The sequence below is a fragment of the Onychomys torridus genome, chromosome 9 (assembly GCF_903995425.1).
Source record: "Onychomys torridus chromosome 9, mOncTor1.1, whole genome shotgun sequence".
In the NCBI taxonomy this organism is placed as follows: domain Eukaryota; kingdom Metazoa; phylum Chordata; class Mammalia; order Rodentia; family Cricetidae; genus Onychomys; species Onychomys torridus.
In genome coordinates this window covers 47,774,660-47,790,617 of record NC_050451.1, presented here as the reverse complement: position 1 = coordinate 47,790,617, position 15,958 = coordinate 47,774,660, and the positions used below count along the sequence as shown (strand labels likewise).

Sequence of the window (15,958 nt, the reverse complement as noted above, 5' to 3'; positions counted from 1 at the left end):
CTGTCACCCAGGCTAGGCAAATGTTCTACCAATGAGCTGTGTCCCCAGCCTGCTATAGATAACTTAATCTGCCTAGAAAGTGTTAAGATTTAGCTGGGTGGTGGTGGTGCACGCCTGTAATCCCAGCACTCGGGAGGTAGAGGCAGGTGGATCTCTGTGAGTTCAAGGCTAGCCTGGTCTACGGAGATAGTCCAGGACAGGCTCCAAAGCTACAGAGAAACCCTGTCTCGGAAAGAGAGAGAAAAAAAAAAAAGAAAGTGTAAGATTTAAGTTTAATCTATTGGCTAAAATGTGGTTCAATAAAGTGAAATTAGAACATCCAAAGGAATTATGACTGTGATTGATTTAAGTTTATGTCTTAATTAGAATTTCTGTTGCTGCAATCATGACCAAAAAGCAACTCAGGAAAGAAAGGTTTTCTTTGGCTTATACTTCTGCATTGTAGTCTGTCATTGAAGGAAGTCAGGACAGGAATTCAAAAGAGGCAGGAACCTGGAGGCTGGAGCTGATATAGATGCCATGGAAGGGAGCTGTTTACTGGCTTGCTGCCAGTGGCTTGGTCAGCCTTTCTTATAGAACCCAGGGCCACTAGCCTAGGGATAGCCCAACCCATAATGGGCTGGGCCTCCGCCATCAATCATTAATTAGAAAAGGCCTTACAGGCTTTCTTGTAGCCCAGTCTTACAGTGGCATTTTTTTCAGTTGAGATTCCTTCCTCTCAGATGGCTTTAGCTTGTGTCAAGTTGACATGAACTAGCCAGCACAGTTTATTAAATTATAAACTCCATTCATTCTTTTTTTTTTTTTTAAGATTTATTTATTTATTTATTATGTACACAGAAGAGGGTGCTCATTACGGATGGTTGTGAGCCACCATGTGGTTGCTGGGAAATGAACTCAGGACCTCTGGGGGAACAGTCAGTACTCTTAACCTCTGAGCCATCTCTCCAGCCCCTCCATTCATTCTTAATCACATTAAAAGTCACCTTGACACTTGCTGAGCTATAGCTTATTATTATGGATATTAGTAAAAAGAAAGGAGAGGAAGCATCAAACACTACACTTTTCCTGTACTAGTTATATGCCATGATAACTCAAGAGTTAGGAAAATTTCTTCTCTGTAAAATAATTTTTACCATAATAATTAGCCAGTGAGATGACTCAGCAGGTAAGTATACTTCCCTCAAACCTGACAACCTGAATTTGATCCCTGGAATCCACATGATAGAAAGAGAGGACAGACTCCCAAAAGTAGTCCTCTGACCTCCACATGTACATACAAGAAACAAATAAATGTAAAAAAAAAAAAAAAAGTTTTTAAACATTGCAGCCCAGAGAAGCCAATAAGAATGATGTATTGGTTCATCACAGTTGCAAGTCTGTGTCCCCCATAGCCCAAACAGGAGCAGTAAAGCACCTCCCATCTAGCTGTGATGAGGACAGTTATTTGGTTTTAAACTTCTAGTTTGTGAAGAAGCATTAGTCTTATAGAAAGTAGCTGTACAAGTTTTCACACACTTTAAGTGACCACAAAGCCTAAGTGAAGCATCATGACTGTTTTGCTGAAAATACTCAAACTCCACTTATCAGTGTTTGCATTTCAAAGAGTGAACTAACAAGACCTTGTATACCTCTTGGAAACTGACACCAGTACTTGTGATTCAGTCCTTCCTGTCCTCCTCTCCCACAACATTTTGAACTTGAATCTGCATTTCTAGGACTACCAATTAACTTACATTATAGTAGGTGAAGAATTGAATTAAATAATGTCACCACTAGGTGGCATTAGCTATATTCCAAAATGTGAGAAGTGACATTTTTGAGAGGTCATAGACCAAGTGACAAAATTCAGTCTTAACGGATACCATAAAAATGAAGAGGAGGATGCATTGATGCTGCTATGTTAACGGGGAAAAGAATACTAGAAGCAAGCATAGCATGAAGTTTGCGTTTAGACAGATAGGTGATGTAGGTCATTAAAACAAATCCAACTTTATTTATTAGAAACACCTGCTGAATTGTGGGTACAAAGATGTGATGACAGAAGCTTGCTTTAAAATACTGCAGAAGAAAGTGGGTGGGCAAGAGAAAGAAAAGCATAAATTAAGTTTAAAATGTTGATAATTAGTAAAGCCTGCTGACAAGGGTCAAAGTTAAAGGTTGACACATTCATGTTAGAGTTCAGTTAGTAGCTACTGACAGTAGAGAAAGAACTAAACTCCAATCTTTTTGTGTAGGAGTGACTGGGAATCTAAAAGGGTTATGAATTAGAGAGCAATCTTGGGCTCGTGTAAGAACTTAAAAAATGTTTGGTCGGTGTGAATGATACAAACAGCTGCATCTATTGACACTTAACATTATTATCTAAGTGAGGATATAGCTAATTAGTAGAGCCCATGACTACCATGCACAAGGTCTGCTATCCCTAGGATCAAAACAAAATGCCATTGTCATTGAAGTTAGAATTCCATTCTCCTACAGAAACTGGAAGACTAATAATGCCTCCCCCAGATTACTTTTGATCCCCAAAAGCATTATTTTTACATCTTTGAGAAAGATAATTTTGTATTGGAAGACATACATAGGAAACTGGAAGGTATAGAAAGTGCATGAGTGTTAGCCCCTCTCGATAGTCCTTTGAGAAGGTGTAGGGAGGACCAGCAGTGTTTCTGCCCATCCATAGATCCTAGAACAACTTACATTCTCCTGGTAGGTAGGGAGCTTTCTCAGGAAGAATTTGGGCTTTGCTAGTTTTTTGTTTGTTTGTTTGTTTTGTTTTGTTTTTAACCATTCTGTATATCCAACCCAATTCCTCATACATGCATGCTAAGATATACTATATTAATGAGCTGCAATCCCAATTCCTCAGGCTTTTTAAAGGAAGGTATCGATCATCATAGGCATGTGGGCTTATGCCTACCAGGAACTATACCAGAGTTTAGTTATCTTCTAGTACAGAAGTTTGGATAATGTCCTTATTTGCTGAGATTTCTGTAGTTCTCAAAAACATGTTTGGGTCTTTATTAGAAAATGTAGTCTTATATCTGTTTGGTTATTTTTATTTATGTTTTCCAGAGCTGAGGACCAAACTCAATGGCCTTGTGCTTGCTAGGCAAGCACTCTACCACTGAGCTAAATCCTACTCTACCACTGAGCTAAGTCCCTACCCCATATTTGGCTATTTTTATTAATCAAGGTTTTGTTGTTTTGTTTTTGTTTTTTAAATGTGTGTTTGTATTGACTATTAATTGTGGTGGGTATTGTGTTCCCTGAAATATTGTGTGTTCCCCAAAATAAACATATCTGGGGTCAGAGAACAGACAGCCACTAGAACAAAGCCAAAAATGTTGGCTAGAAAATGGGAAGAGTAAGCCATAACAGAAGTTGGGCGGTGGTGGTACACACCTTTAATCCTAGCACTTGGGAGGCAGAGCTAGCCAGATCTCTGAGTTCAAGGCCACTTTAGAAACAGCTAAGCATGGTGACCCACGCCTTTTATCCCAGGGAGTGGGGGCAGAAAGAAAAAGGTATATAAGGCGTGAGGACCAGGAACTAAAGAGGAAAAAGCATGTAGTTAGTTAAGCTTTGGAGCAACACAGTTCAGCTGAGATTTATGTGGAGGAGGACTCAGAAGCTTCCAGCCTGAGGAAACAGGATCACCTGAGGAACTAGCAAGGTGAGATAGCTGTGGCTTGTTCTGTGTCTCTGATCTTCCAGCAATCACCCCAATAACTGGCCTCGGGTTTGAGTTTTATTAATAAGAACTTTTAAGATTCCTAATTCCTTTTAAAGAGATGGAAGAATAATCTGGAACTTGGTCAAGGATTTTTATCTGAAGATGTTCATCAAAGCACTAAGGCGGAGGCAAATTGGAAATAGTTCCAACATTAAAATATTTACAAACAAGTGATAGGATATAATTTTACCCATTAGACTGAAATCCAAAAACACCAAGACCCCCTTCATTGATGAAATTGTGTACATAACCAGTTGAAGGAACTTGTCCCCTGAGGAAGAAAAATGGCAATGTTAACAAAAATTGGTTTTCAGTACTATAATGTGATCGACTAACGGGAATGACAGAGATAGCTGTATACCGTGAAGTTGCTTTACACATCTGTTTGTCAAATGATGTTTTGTAACCTCAGAAAGTTCCTTGTGATTCATTGTCTATTATATACTAAAATGCCAAGTGTTTAGGGTTGGTTTTTTTTTTTAGACAAAAGTAAAGAAATACCTGTATAATAGACAGTAAAATATAATTCAAATTCTTTGAAGAAGTTTAAAAATTGGATTCAAAATACAAGAACTTTTTTTTCAGATTTCTTCCCATTAGATTGAATGCCATCCCATTTTCTTTTGTCAATTTCTATTGTTCTCAGAGTATCAATATAATTGACAGCTGGGTTACATATTGTAGGGGCAAATGAGTTAAATAGTTGTTAGATGAAGGCACTGTAAAGAGTTCTTAACTAATTTTTCAGCTACCTTAGTTTTACTAGGCAAAGGCTTAACAAACCCCACATGAAAAAATGCTGTTCTCAGTCTTTGAACAAGTACAGGCTCTCAGTGTGCATGTCAGGGCCTAGTAAAAAGCCACAGCTAGCTGGAGCTTCTGGAATAGTCTGATGTTTCGGAGTCTAGGATATCTTACTGCTGTCCAAGAAGATGCAGTAAGTAATTGCGCCTTTGTCTGCAGTGTTTTGTGGGGTTTTTTGTTTGTTTGTTTTCTTTCCCCCAGAGCTGAGGACCAAACCCAGGGCCCAAGCGCTCTACCACTAAGCTAAATCCCCAAGCCCTAGTCTGCAGTGTTTTTAAAAAATGAAGCAAGACTATGAATTTGAGGTACTAATAATTTATTTATTCTAATAGATCTCCAGGAAAAGAAGCATTCCTCCCTGTAACCAGGAAAGCCACTGACCTGGGAAAGAAGGAACCCCCTTTGAGTGTGTCTTTCTGTGGCCACATCTGTTCCAGTGCTTGTCTAATGGAAACACCACTGTCCTTGAAGGGAGAAAACCCTCTGCAGCTACCAATCAGATGTCACTTCCAAAGACGACACGCAAAAACAAATTCTCATTCTTCTGCTCTCCACGTGAATTATAAAACGCCCTGTGGACGGAGTCTACGAAACATGGAGGAAGTTTTTCATTACCTTATTGAGACAGAGTGTAACTTTTTATTCACAGACAACTTTTCTTTCAATACCTATGTTCAGTTGACTCGGAATTACCCGAAGCCAGATAAAGTTGTTTCTGAAGTGGATATTAGTAATGGAGTGGAATCAGTGCCGATTTCTTTCTGTAATGAAATTGACAGTAGGAAACTTCCACAGTTTAAGTACAGAAAGACAGTATGGCCCCGAGCATACTATCTAAATTTTTCCAGCATGTTTTCTGATTCTTGTGACTGTTCTGAGGGCTGTATAGACATGTAAGTAGAAAAGCAGGACGTTTCAAACAATCTCTAAATGTAGACACATTTGTCTAGTCCTACTGTATCCCAGGTTGTCATTTTGCCTGTATAAAACCTGTGCACAAATTGTCTAAAATAGATGAAAAGATAGCATTTCATTAACCATATTCTTTGCCAAAACTGGTAATTTGAAATGTATTTCTTCTAAGAATGAGTATTGCCTTTTATGTAGTGCCATAGTTAGAATAGCAATTACAGCGCTGCTTATGAGGATCCTACATGCCCAAACATTTTAAAATCCATTCATTCTCCGTCATCACAAAGCCTGTGTGTTAGGTAATATATTTCTGTCATACAAATAAGGAAATTAGTCTCAAAAATAAATTCGAAGAGATCACAGACAAATTGGAGAGGCAGTATTTGAACCTTTGATCCTAATTTCTGTGTCACTTATTATATTTTACTTTTACAAATTAAGTATCATTACTGGCTAATTCTTTGGAATGTCAGTGTGCTCACAACTACTATTCTTTAACCATTGTATTGACATTCCATCAAGAATATGAAAACATATTCTGATACATTAAGACTTTGAGAAACATTTTCTTTTAAAGATGTGTAATACATTTACATCTGTAGGTTTGATGGTAATAGGGTAGATTTCTGTTATATGTATAGTTAGCTACACAAATTTAGCTGCCTATACTAAGTAAAAGAAAAGGGGAAGTTATTTTAATAGTTATTTCCTCATTATCTGAGAGGTATGCTCAAGGACCACTGAATGCATAAAAATCTTGTATTAGAAACAAGTATCTTTTTTTTAAACTTATTTATTTGTTTGTTTATTTTTATTTTTTTACATGCATTGGTGTTTTGCCTTCATATATGTCTGTGTGAGGGTGTCCGGTTCCCTGGAACTGGAGTCACAAACAGTTGTGAGCAGCCATGTGAGTGCTGGAAATCGAACCCTGGTCCTCTGGAAGAGCAGTCAGTCCTTTTAACCACTGAGCCATCTCTCCAGCCACCGCATTGCAAATATCTTGATCTGACAATCAATATGGTTGTTTAGTGACTAACTAGCTGGTAAGCCATGGGATCTGCCTGTCGTCATTTTTCATTTTGTATTGAAAAGATGGTGAGAACTATCTATACTACAGCAGTTTCTTCCTTTACAGTAGCTTCAGTTCCTATGGTCAACTGTAGTCTAGAAATGTTGTGCTGGAGAGATGTTTCAGAATTTAAGAGCACTGGCTGCTCTTCCAGAGGACCCAGGTTTAATGCACAACACCACACGTCAATTCACATCCAGTACCAAGGGATCTGCTACCCTCCCTGGGCAATAAGCAACAGGTACACAAGTGGTGCACAGACATACATTCAGACAAAACACCCACATACATTGACAATAAAAGTAATAGTTAATAGTAATAGTAATAGACATTAGGTGGAAATTTTCATATATATTCAATGCATTTTAAACTACATGCTGTTTGGAGACATGTGATGGAATATCCCACTTTATCCCACCTGGAATGTGAATCTCTTTGTCCACAATGTTTATGACCTGTCTGTCACATAACAGCTACATTGATTATCAGATCAAGTGTCATACTTGTAATACATTCAAGTAAGACTTATTTTACTTAATAATGGCCCCAGAGGATACAAGTAGTGGTATGCAGGAAAATAAAGCACGCAAGGGCAGACTAATTCTGGTATCGTGGCAATGTTTCAGAGTACTGGGAAAAAGCACAAGTAAACAGACTTTACTAATACAAGATTTTAAGCATTCAGGGGTTGAATATACCTCTCAGCTAATGAGGGACTAACTATTAAAATAATCTATGATAGAAGAGCAGAACTAAGACTATCAGCAAATGAGCATCTGATGAGTAAAATATCCATTTTCAAAAGTTAAAACTCATATAATGAAATATCTGTTGCATGGTCAAATAGCTCAGTGAAGTTTGTATTAGTTGTAGTAAGCTTTTGGTTGGTATTATTTTCAAATAGGCCTATTGTGTTTAGAAGAGTTTTCATATAGTCCTTGAGCAAAACCCTTCTTATAGATAAAGGTATACACCACTTTTTTCGGGGGGTGGGGTTCGAGCCAGGGTCTCTCTGTGTAGTTTTGGTGCCTGTCCTGGATCTCATTCTGTAGACCAGGATGGCCTTGAACTCACAGAGATCCGCCTGGCTCTGCCTCCTGAGTGCTGGGATTAAAGGCATGCACCAAAACGCCGCCCAGCAAGGTACACCATTTTTTAATGTCATTTATACTTTTACCAAGTCTCATAACTTGGTGATTTTTTATTCTGACTTCTCTATTCACTGTCTTTCTCTTAGAAAAAAATGTGCATGTCTTCAGTTGACAGCAAAGAATGCGAAAGTACGTTCCTTGTCACCTGATGCAGTATGTACTGGATATAAATATAAAAGGCTGCAGAGACTCATACCTACTGGGTGAGTAACTTTAAGAAATTGTTGCAAGATGTTTGCGTCTGTGAAGGGTGGTACTTTTTTATGTTGTGTGCATGGTGGGGTGGTACCTGTGCCTGTGTGTGTGCACACAACTGGGAGCCAGAGATCAAAGCCGGTATCTTCCTCAAGACACTGTCCACCTTATTTATTTTTTCAGATACGCTCTCTCACTGAGACTGGAGTTTTCCATTTTGGCTAGACCGACTGGCCAGCAAGCCCCAGGATCCACCTGCTTCTGCTGCCCTTCCCCAAGCTTGGGTTACATATGTGCTCCACCATGCCCAGCTTTTAGATGAGTTCTAAGGATCTGAGTTCAGGTCCTCATGCTTTCATAGCATGCATTTCAACCACTGATCCATCTCCCCAGGCCCAGAGAGTGCTTTCTTTTATTTTGGTCTACAGTTTTATAGATTTTGTTTATATATATTTCTAATACTAAAAAAAATCTAAATTACTAGGAGCTAATAACATGAAACCATTGTATATTCTTAGAAATGGAAGTCAGCGGTCACACGTACATCAAAATATACTCAAACACTCATCTGCTTCAAACCTAACTCTTCAGGAAATGAGTAGCTCTGAGTACCATTTTCCCATTAAAACATATGCCTCCAGCACATAACAGAGACTGGACAATATTGAGTTAAAAACCAGCCTAAGTCACATAGGAAAGCTGTTTCAAAAACAAATGAAGGGGCTGAGGAGCTAACACAGTGGGAAAGCATGAGGAATGAGTTCAAATACCCAGTACTTACGTAAAAAGCTATACATGCCTGTAACCCCAGAGCTATTAGAGGCTGAAGACATAGAGCCTCTGGGACTTGCTGGCCCTAGCTTTGCTTCAGGCTCAGTGAAGATATCCTGTCTTAAAGGACTGAAACAGAGAGTAGTAGAACATGACACCTGACATCCTTCTCTGGCTTCTGTGCTTGGATGGCTGTGTGCAACACATGCATTAGCATGACATACACCCCCCCACCCCCAAACACACACACACACACACACACACACACACACACACACACACACACAAATAATATTATAAGTATATATTTATTAAAAGAAAAAGTGAGTGAAGGGACCTAATTTGTCAGTTGATTATTTTCAGCCTATCAATATTGATGCTAAGTAATAACACCTATAGAACTAGAATTAGAGTTTGATCCTATACATTTCCTTTACACATTTAAAAGCTAACATTTACTGTGTACTGAGTACCATGTTACATATCTGGTAAATATTGTGATGTGGATGTTGATGAAACAGCTCTATGGGTTAAGCTTTGTTTTATAAATGTCTTATTTGAGATTGGAAAGATGGTTAAGTGGTCAAGAGTACTGGCTAATCTTCTAGAAGGCTCAGGTTCAAATCCCAGTACTCACATGAGAGTTCACATTGGGCTATACTTCTGGTGCCTTCTTTTGGTTTCTGTGGACACTAGGCATGCAGGTGGTGCAGTTATATTCATAGGAAAAAAAACTCTACACATAAAAATAAATAAATAAAAATAAACTCCATTTTAACGACAGAAACTATAACTAGTAACCCAGATAATCTAGCCCTAAGCTTTCACACTTCCCTCAGTTTAATTACTAGTTAAATGAAATAGCAACATGCATTTCATTTTGCTTTTTAGGCTATCTAATTTATATTGTCTTATGTCTATGATTGCCAGCATTTATGAATGCAACCTGTTGTGCAAGTGTAACCGTCAGTTGTGTCAAAACCGAGTTGTCCAACATGGTCCCCAGGTGAGGCTACAGGTGTTCAAAAGTGAGAAGAAGGGCTGGGGAGTACGCTGCCTGGATGACATCGACAGAGGGACATTTGTATGCATTTATTCAGGTAAAGCAAAGCTTTGTTTGCTAAGTATTTCCTAGTTGGGTCTGTATACATCTGAACACACATTTTCCTAGTGAGCCATTGGCATCCTTTAGCAGGGTGCTGATCAACAAGATGTAGGGGAGCACCAGAGGAGACACGTGACTGGATCTTGGGTCCCAAAGGACTGAGATGCCATAGGTGCTTCAGAAAGAGGTACATTGTCTTCATAGCTACAGGTGCTCTAGAGGAAGGGAAGAAAAGTTCTAAATAAGAAAACTAATAACTCACGAAGGTGTAAAAACAATCAAAAACTCTTCAATGTTTTCCACAAGTTAATATTTTAATGAGTATTTACATATGATGATTTAGACAGTTACTTTAAGCGTCTCACTAAGTTTTAGGGACTCCAGAGTAGATCATGTGTGAATCTGTCACACACCACTAACATATACTGTCCAGCCTGCATAGACATTCATCGTATTTTCTCAGACTAACTCTTAAGTGGAAGCTGTTTCTACACCCTGAGTGGTGCCCAGGAAGCATTGTTAGCAGTCTCTCTCCAGAGCTAGAACATACAACTACAGTTGACCTAGAAAGATGAGTGGGAATATCTAGCCACTAATTCTAACTTAAGTATGATTTTGAGTCTTGAAAGAAAATGCATTAAATGAGACACAGATTTTAATATTAAACTGAGTATGAGCATAATAGTAGGTAGATGTCACAAATTTTAAATAGGTCATTTTTCAAGAGTTTAAGGTTTCAAACGTTAAAAAAAATTTAAACAAGTTTACTTTTCATTGTCTAGAGCACTTTTTTTGGTTTTGTTTTACATTACTATGGATCTCTTTTTTTTTTTTTTAAATACCAAAATTGACTGGTGCTTCTTTCAAATAGCTCATATTTACTATGAATGTAGGACAGTAAGTCTCCCATTAGTCTTTGTTTAGTGTCGTGGAATGATTCTCTTGGATGAGTTACCTATATTCTAGAATTTGTAGGGTGACTGTCTTTTCTAGAAATACAGTGCACTGAGAGTCTTTTATTTATAGAGAAGAGATATCTACTTGCTCGTTGGTAGTGGTTGTTGTCTTTTTTGATCTCTATCTGTTTTATTTCAGGAAGATTACTAAGCAGAGCCACTCCTGAGAAAACTAATACTGATGAAAATGGAAGAGAACAACAAAATACTGTGAAAAATACGCTTTCCAAAAAGAGGAAAATAGAAGTTGCGTGTTCAGATTGTGAAACACATCCTCCAAGTCCTAAAACTGAGAAATGTCCTACTGAGTTTAGCACTGATCTCAAAGAGCCTGTTATGTAAGTAAAAACTTTGGATCATGGTGTACCCCCTTGTTATGGATCAGAAGTGTTTGGGTTTTTCCCCTCTATGTCTCTCTTTCTCCTCCCACCACCCCTCCCCTAAATATCTTCTTGTCTCACAAATTAAGTTTAACACTTCTAGAAATCCAGCATTCTTACCTTGAAAATCTAGCCAACACATTTCCTTCAGCTCCCCATTTCTGGGTTCACTATGGATAACTTTCATCTAGCTCTTTATGAGTGTTATAAATTTTAATTTTATTTTTGTATCACCATTCTACTTGGAAAGATTTATTAGGGTCCCTTTTTTTTTAAAACACATTTTAGCCGGGCTTTGGTGGCACACGCATTTAATCCCAGTACTTGGGAGGTAGAGGCAGGTGGATCTCTGTGAGTTTGAGGCCAGCCTGGTCTACAGAGTGAGATCCAGGACAGGCTCCAAAACTACACAGAGAAACCCTGTCTCAAAAACAAACAAATAAACAAACAAAAACCAAAAACCACATTTTAAAATTATTGGTAGCTAATGAATACCTTTTCTTTCCTCCATTAGGTAGTGTAGATGTGAGACAGGTTAATTTCTTTTTTTAATATTTTTTATTTTACATGTATTGGTGTTTGGCCTTACCATTTTTGTGCCTGGTGCACTTGGGCCAGAAGTGGGTTTTGAATTCCCCAGGGACTGGAGTTACAGATGATTGTGAGCTGCCATGTAGATGTTGGGAATTGAACCCAGGTCCTCTGGAAAAGCAACTTGTGCTCTTAACCAATGAGCCATTTCTCCAGTCCCTAGATTAATTTCTGACAAAGAAAAGAAGTTTATGAAGCAGTGATATTACCTATATTTTATGGTCTAATAAATAAAAGAAACTTTTAGTGATATACAGAATAACTTTTCTTTTCCTTTTCAGGGAAATGAACTATAGAAATATTTCAGGAACTCAGCGTCTCTCAGTCATTAGAAGCCCTAAATTCAAGACAGCTGCTTTTCATTACAATGAGAAAAACATGGTAATAACTATAAGATCAAACTGAGGATAATGGCACACCTGCAATGCTAGTGCTTGGGGGGCCAATTCAGGAGGATCATGAGTTTGAAGTCAACTTGGGCTATATAGCAAGACACTATCTTGATAAAAAGAAGAGACGATGCCTTTCCAAGGCCATTAACCATTATCTTACCTTTCTAGCCTTTACAAAAATATTTATGCTACATAATACTATGTAGGATTTATTTTATTGTTTTGAACATACAAGCTATTTGATTCTGAGATACAGACAGATTTATTATACTTTTAGCCCAAATAATATCTTGACAATTGTTGTAGTTGTAGCTTACTAAAGTGCCTGGAAGTAGGCAGTGTAAAAGGGGCACATGTGTTGGCTCCACTTATGCCAAGGCTCTCCTTACAGTACCAGCCTTGTGCCTTTTCAAAGCTAACTTACTATGTATGGCCTAGAAATAGTGATCCTTGCTGAAAGAGGCCCAGCTGCTAAGCACTTTCTCCTGACTTAGAGAGTACAGCTGTCTTTCTTACTTTCTTTGAAGGGATTTGTTTCCTCAGAATCTACCAACCCCGAAGATAAGAGTGGATTTAAGCCAGCTCACGCACACATAAACTCTAAAGCTAGAGTTCACGGTAGGCTTTATGTCCTTATGGCTGTCTATCTCCCTTACCTCTTTGTCCCTTTTATTCAGTATTTACCACTTCTTTCCATAGTCTTCATAACAAATTGATTAATTTGCCATGTGGAAACTAGTAAACTGTACTCCAAATCTGGCCTGCCAGATGTTAATTATGGTTGGTAAAAGAATGCTTTTTGTGTTTTTAAATAGTTGAAAAATGAGACAGTGCATAATATTTCATGACATTTGAGAATTCTGTGAACTTACAACACCAGTGTCTGTCAATAAAGTTTTAGTTGAATATAGCTACAGGCACTGATTTACCTGTTTCTGCTTTCCCTCTACATCAGCATACTTGAGTAGTCACAACAGATCATAGGACTTGAAATCCTTGCTGACTAGTCCTACATCTATAGGAGCTTGTAGACTTCTGGTCTGGTTTTAGCAATGACCTACTACATGGCAGAAGGGGTAGAGTGGATGGCTCTGACTGTGTGGTCCATAGGTGTTGTCTGTGACTTTGGAAGCACTAGCCAAAGCAGCCACAATCTTTCTTTTGGACTCTTAAAGATACATTTCTCTAGAAGTTCTGCCCACATCACTGTGTAGGATCCTTAGTGTAATTAATGCTAGCAAGGCTACAAAATCTCCCTCTACAGAGTACATTCTCTACATGATAAATGTTACAACTTGGGCAGACCTGGGTCTGGGAACTTTTGTATTTTGATGGACCCCTTAGTAGAGAGATATGAATGACAGATGCCCTGTTTTGGAGCACAGGCCTGCCACTGCTGCCTCTTCTCCCATTTCATACCCTTAATCTGCAACCCCAACTCCCCACCTAATATTAGAGGATAGATTGGTGGAGGTATGGTTGCTTCTTACTGGGAAATTCTATTAAGAAAGAGCATTTTATATAATAGTTATTTTATATAATACACATCAACCATAATGAGTACAGTTGCTTTGGCTCTTTATTTTCATCAGTTGCTAAGTATATATAGCAGGCAGTCCAAATAATGAAACTATATAGCTAGTAGAATCTATCAGAAATCCTTGACTAAAATACACATACTATAGGCTCGGCATCTACATGATAATGATTAAACCATGACCCTTTATTTTTTAGTAAGTAGAATTTCTTTCTAAAAATATTTTTAATTAATAGTTACATGTATTTATGAGTATGGTATGGCATTCAGTATACAGTGTGTAATGATCATTTACCTTAGGTATTTGTCATTTCTTGATGTTGGGAACATTTAAAATTGTCCTTATTGGAAATAGACCATTAATTATTGGCAACCATTGCTCTTACTGTGCCGTCTGGGACTTTAGCCACCTCACTCTGCCCCTCTACCTCAGATCCTTCCCAGGCTCTAGAAACCACTATTCTGCTCCTGACTTCTTTGAGATTAACTTTATTTTCCTTTAATACTTTCAAAGATTTTTGCCCCCCCCCCTTAAAAAATATTTACCCATTTATTTGAGAGAAAGGAATGTTCATGTACACATGCTATGGCATGCCAGGTTTTGGAGGACAGTTTTGGAGAATCTGTTCTTTCCTTCCACCACATAGGGTGCCAGGGATTGAACTCAGGACTTCAGACTTGGTTCTGAACGTACTTTTACCACTGAACCATATCACCAGCCTAAGATCAACTTTTTAAAGTGTAATTTTAGGGGAGGGCACTGAATTATATGGGCATGAGTGGGTTTTTTTTTTTTTTTTTTTAAGTACATGAATTTAGTTATTCTAGCTGACATGTGTGCATACTTTGGATGTTCACAAAGGGTTAGTTCCATTATGTTTACAAAAACTGACTAAGTTTTATTGTTTCATAAAAGTATAATTTTTGACTGGCCATTTAAAAAAGGCACCAAACATCAGTATGTACAAGGCCCTGGGAACACAGTTGTTTTGGCTAGAGTTTGAAAAAAAGAACTCCTGACAGAGTTTTTTTAGAACTGTGGTTAAACACCTACCCTCACTCTGTTACATGAGTCTAGAATATACTTAAATGCAGACTCCAGAGTCAATGAAAGGAAAGCTACATCTTTTGGATTTGATATTAAATACATTGATGAGGAACCAACAGGTAGATTCATTAAAAGTTGTGATGCCACAGAAAGAAAACATGCTTTAGAAGCTGGCCATACTTGTGTGTTTCTGTATTCTCTGTATGAGTCAGGAAGGTCTTTTTAGTCCTTAAGACTCAATGTTTTCATTTATAAAAGTCAAGTAATACTGCCTTCCTTAATGTGTGATAAGGATTAGTACTAATTAAAGCAACTGTCATCTAACTTAATCTTAGCACTGTTACTCACAAGTATATGGCCTAACAATTCCTTCCTAACAATGTCTACTAGAGGACTTAAGTTCAAACCAAGTTGGATTTTCTGAAGACAGACAGCTGATTGAATCAGATGTGATAGATGTAACTAAAAGTGAAGAAGACACTTCACTAGAGGGCAGGTGTAAGCACGTAGCCACATCGAATAATGAGCATACTAAAAAGGTGCTTGAAGTTCCAGTAGAAACGTCCCAAGAAGGAGAATGGGCAGACTCTCAGAGTCAGCAGGTCTTCTGTGAAGAGGAGTTGCCGAGTGAAAGAATGAAGACTCCATCCCCTTCTCTAGCGAGGCTCAGTAAAGAGAATCTATTTCTAGTGGATGCTTCAAAAGAAGGAAACGTGGGCCGCTTCCTTAATGTGAGTATCAGGGTGGAGATGCCTGTTTCTAAGCACTCCTTTCCTTACATTTTATCAGGAAGATAGGATTAATAGATTCTGAAGACAGACTAAGGCAGTCAGCCCTCTGTGTACCTCTGCATGTTACTTCTTTTTTTGTTTGTTTGTTTGTTTTTGTTTTTCGAGACAGGGTTTCTCTGTGTAGCTTTGCGCCTTTCCTAGAACTCGCTTTGGAGACCAGGCTGGCCTCGAACTCACAGAGATCCGTCTGGCTCTGCCTCCCGAGTGCTGGGATTATAGGCGTGTGCCACCACCGCCAGCTGCATGTTACTTCTTGATGCTTAATTCCTACTGCTAATATGGGAGTGACTATTTAGGGTTTTGTGAGGCTCATACTAATTAATATAAATTGCTTGAAAGTGCTTACCATACAGTAAACATTTGCATTAGAAAACTTAAGAGATGGCTGGGCATGGTGGCTCATGCCTATAATCCCAGTACTTCTCAGGCTGAAGCAGGGAGATTTCCTGAGTTTTAGACCAGCCTGGGTACAGTGTGAGAACCTGTCCGTAAAACACAAAACAAAACATAAAACCAA

At 38.4% G+C, this 15,958-nt stretch overlaps 1 protein-coding gene across 4 annotated transcripts in view; it reads left to right on the top strand.

Moving 5' to 3' along the window:
* The window catches only part of Setdb2 (SET domain bifurcated histone lysine methyltransferase 2), a 67,742-nt gene that overhangs the window by 17,955 nt on the left and 33,829 nt on the right, over positions 1-15,958 (top strand). For 3 of the 4 annotated variants that reach the window (XM_036199785.1, XM_036199784.1, XM_036199783.1), the window contains exons 6-12: positions 4,873-5,433; positions 7,762-7,878; positions 9,572-9,741; positions 10,842-11,040; positions 11,955-12,054; positions 12,593-12,683; positions 15,041-15,381. In XM_036199785.1, the coding sequence (XP_036055678.1) occupies positions 4,873-5,433; positions 7,762-7,878; positions 9,572-9,741; positions 10,842-11,040; positions 11,955-12,054; positions 12,593-12,683; positions 15,041-15,381 (1,579 nt within the window). The remainder of the gene's footprint in view (positions 1-4,872; positions 5,434-7,761; positions 7,879-9,571; positions 9,742-10,841; positions 11,041-11,954; positions 12,055-12,592; positions 12,684-15,040; positions 15,382-15,958) is intronic. The other variant, XM_036199786.1, reaches the window with a different exon arrangement.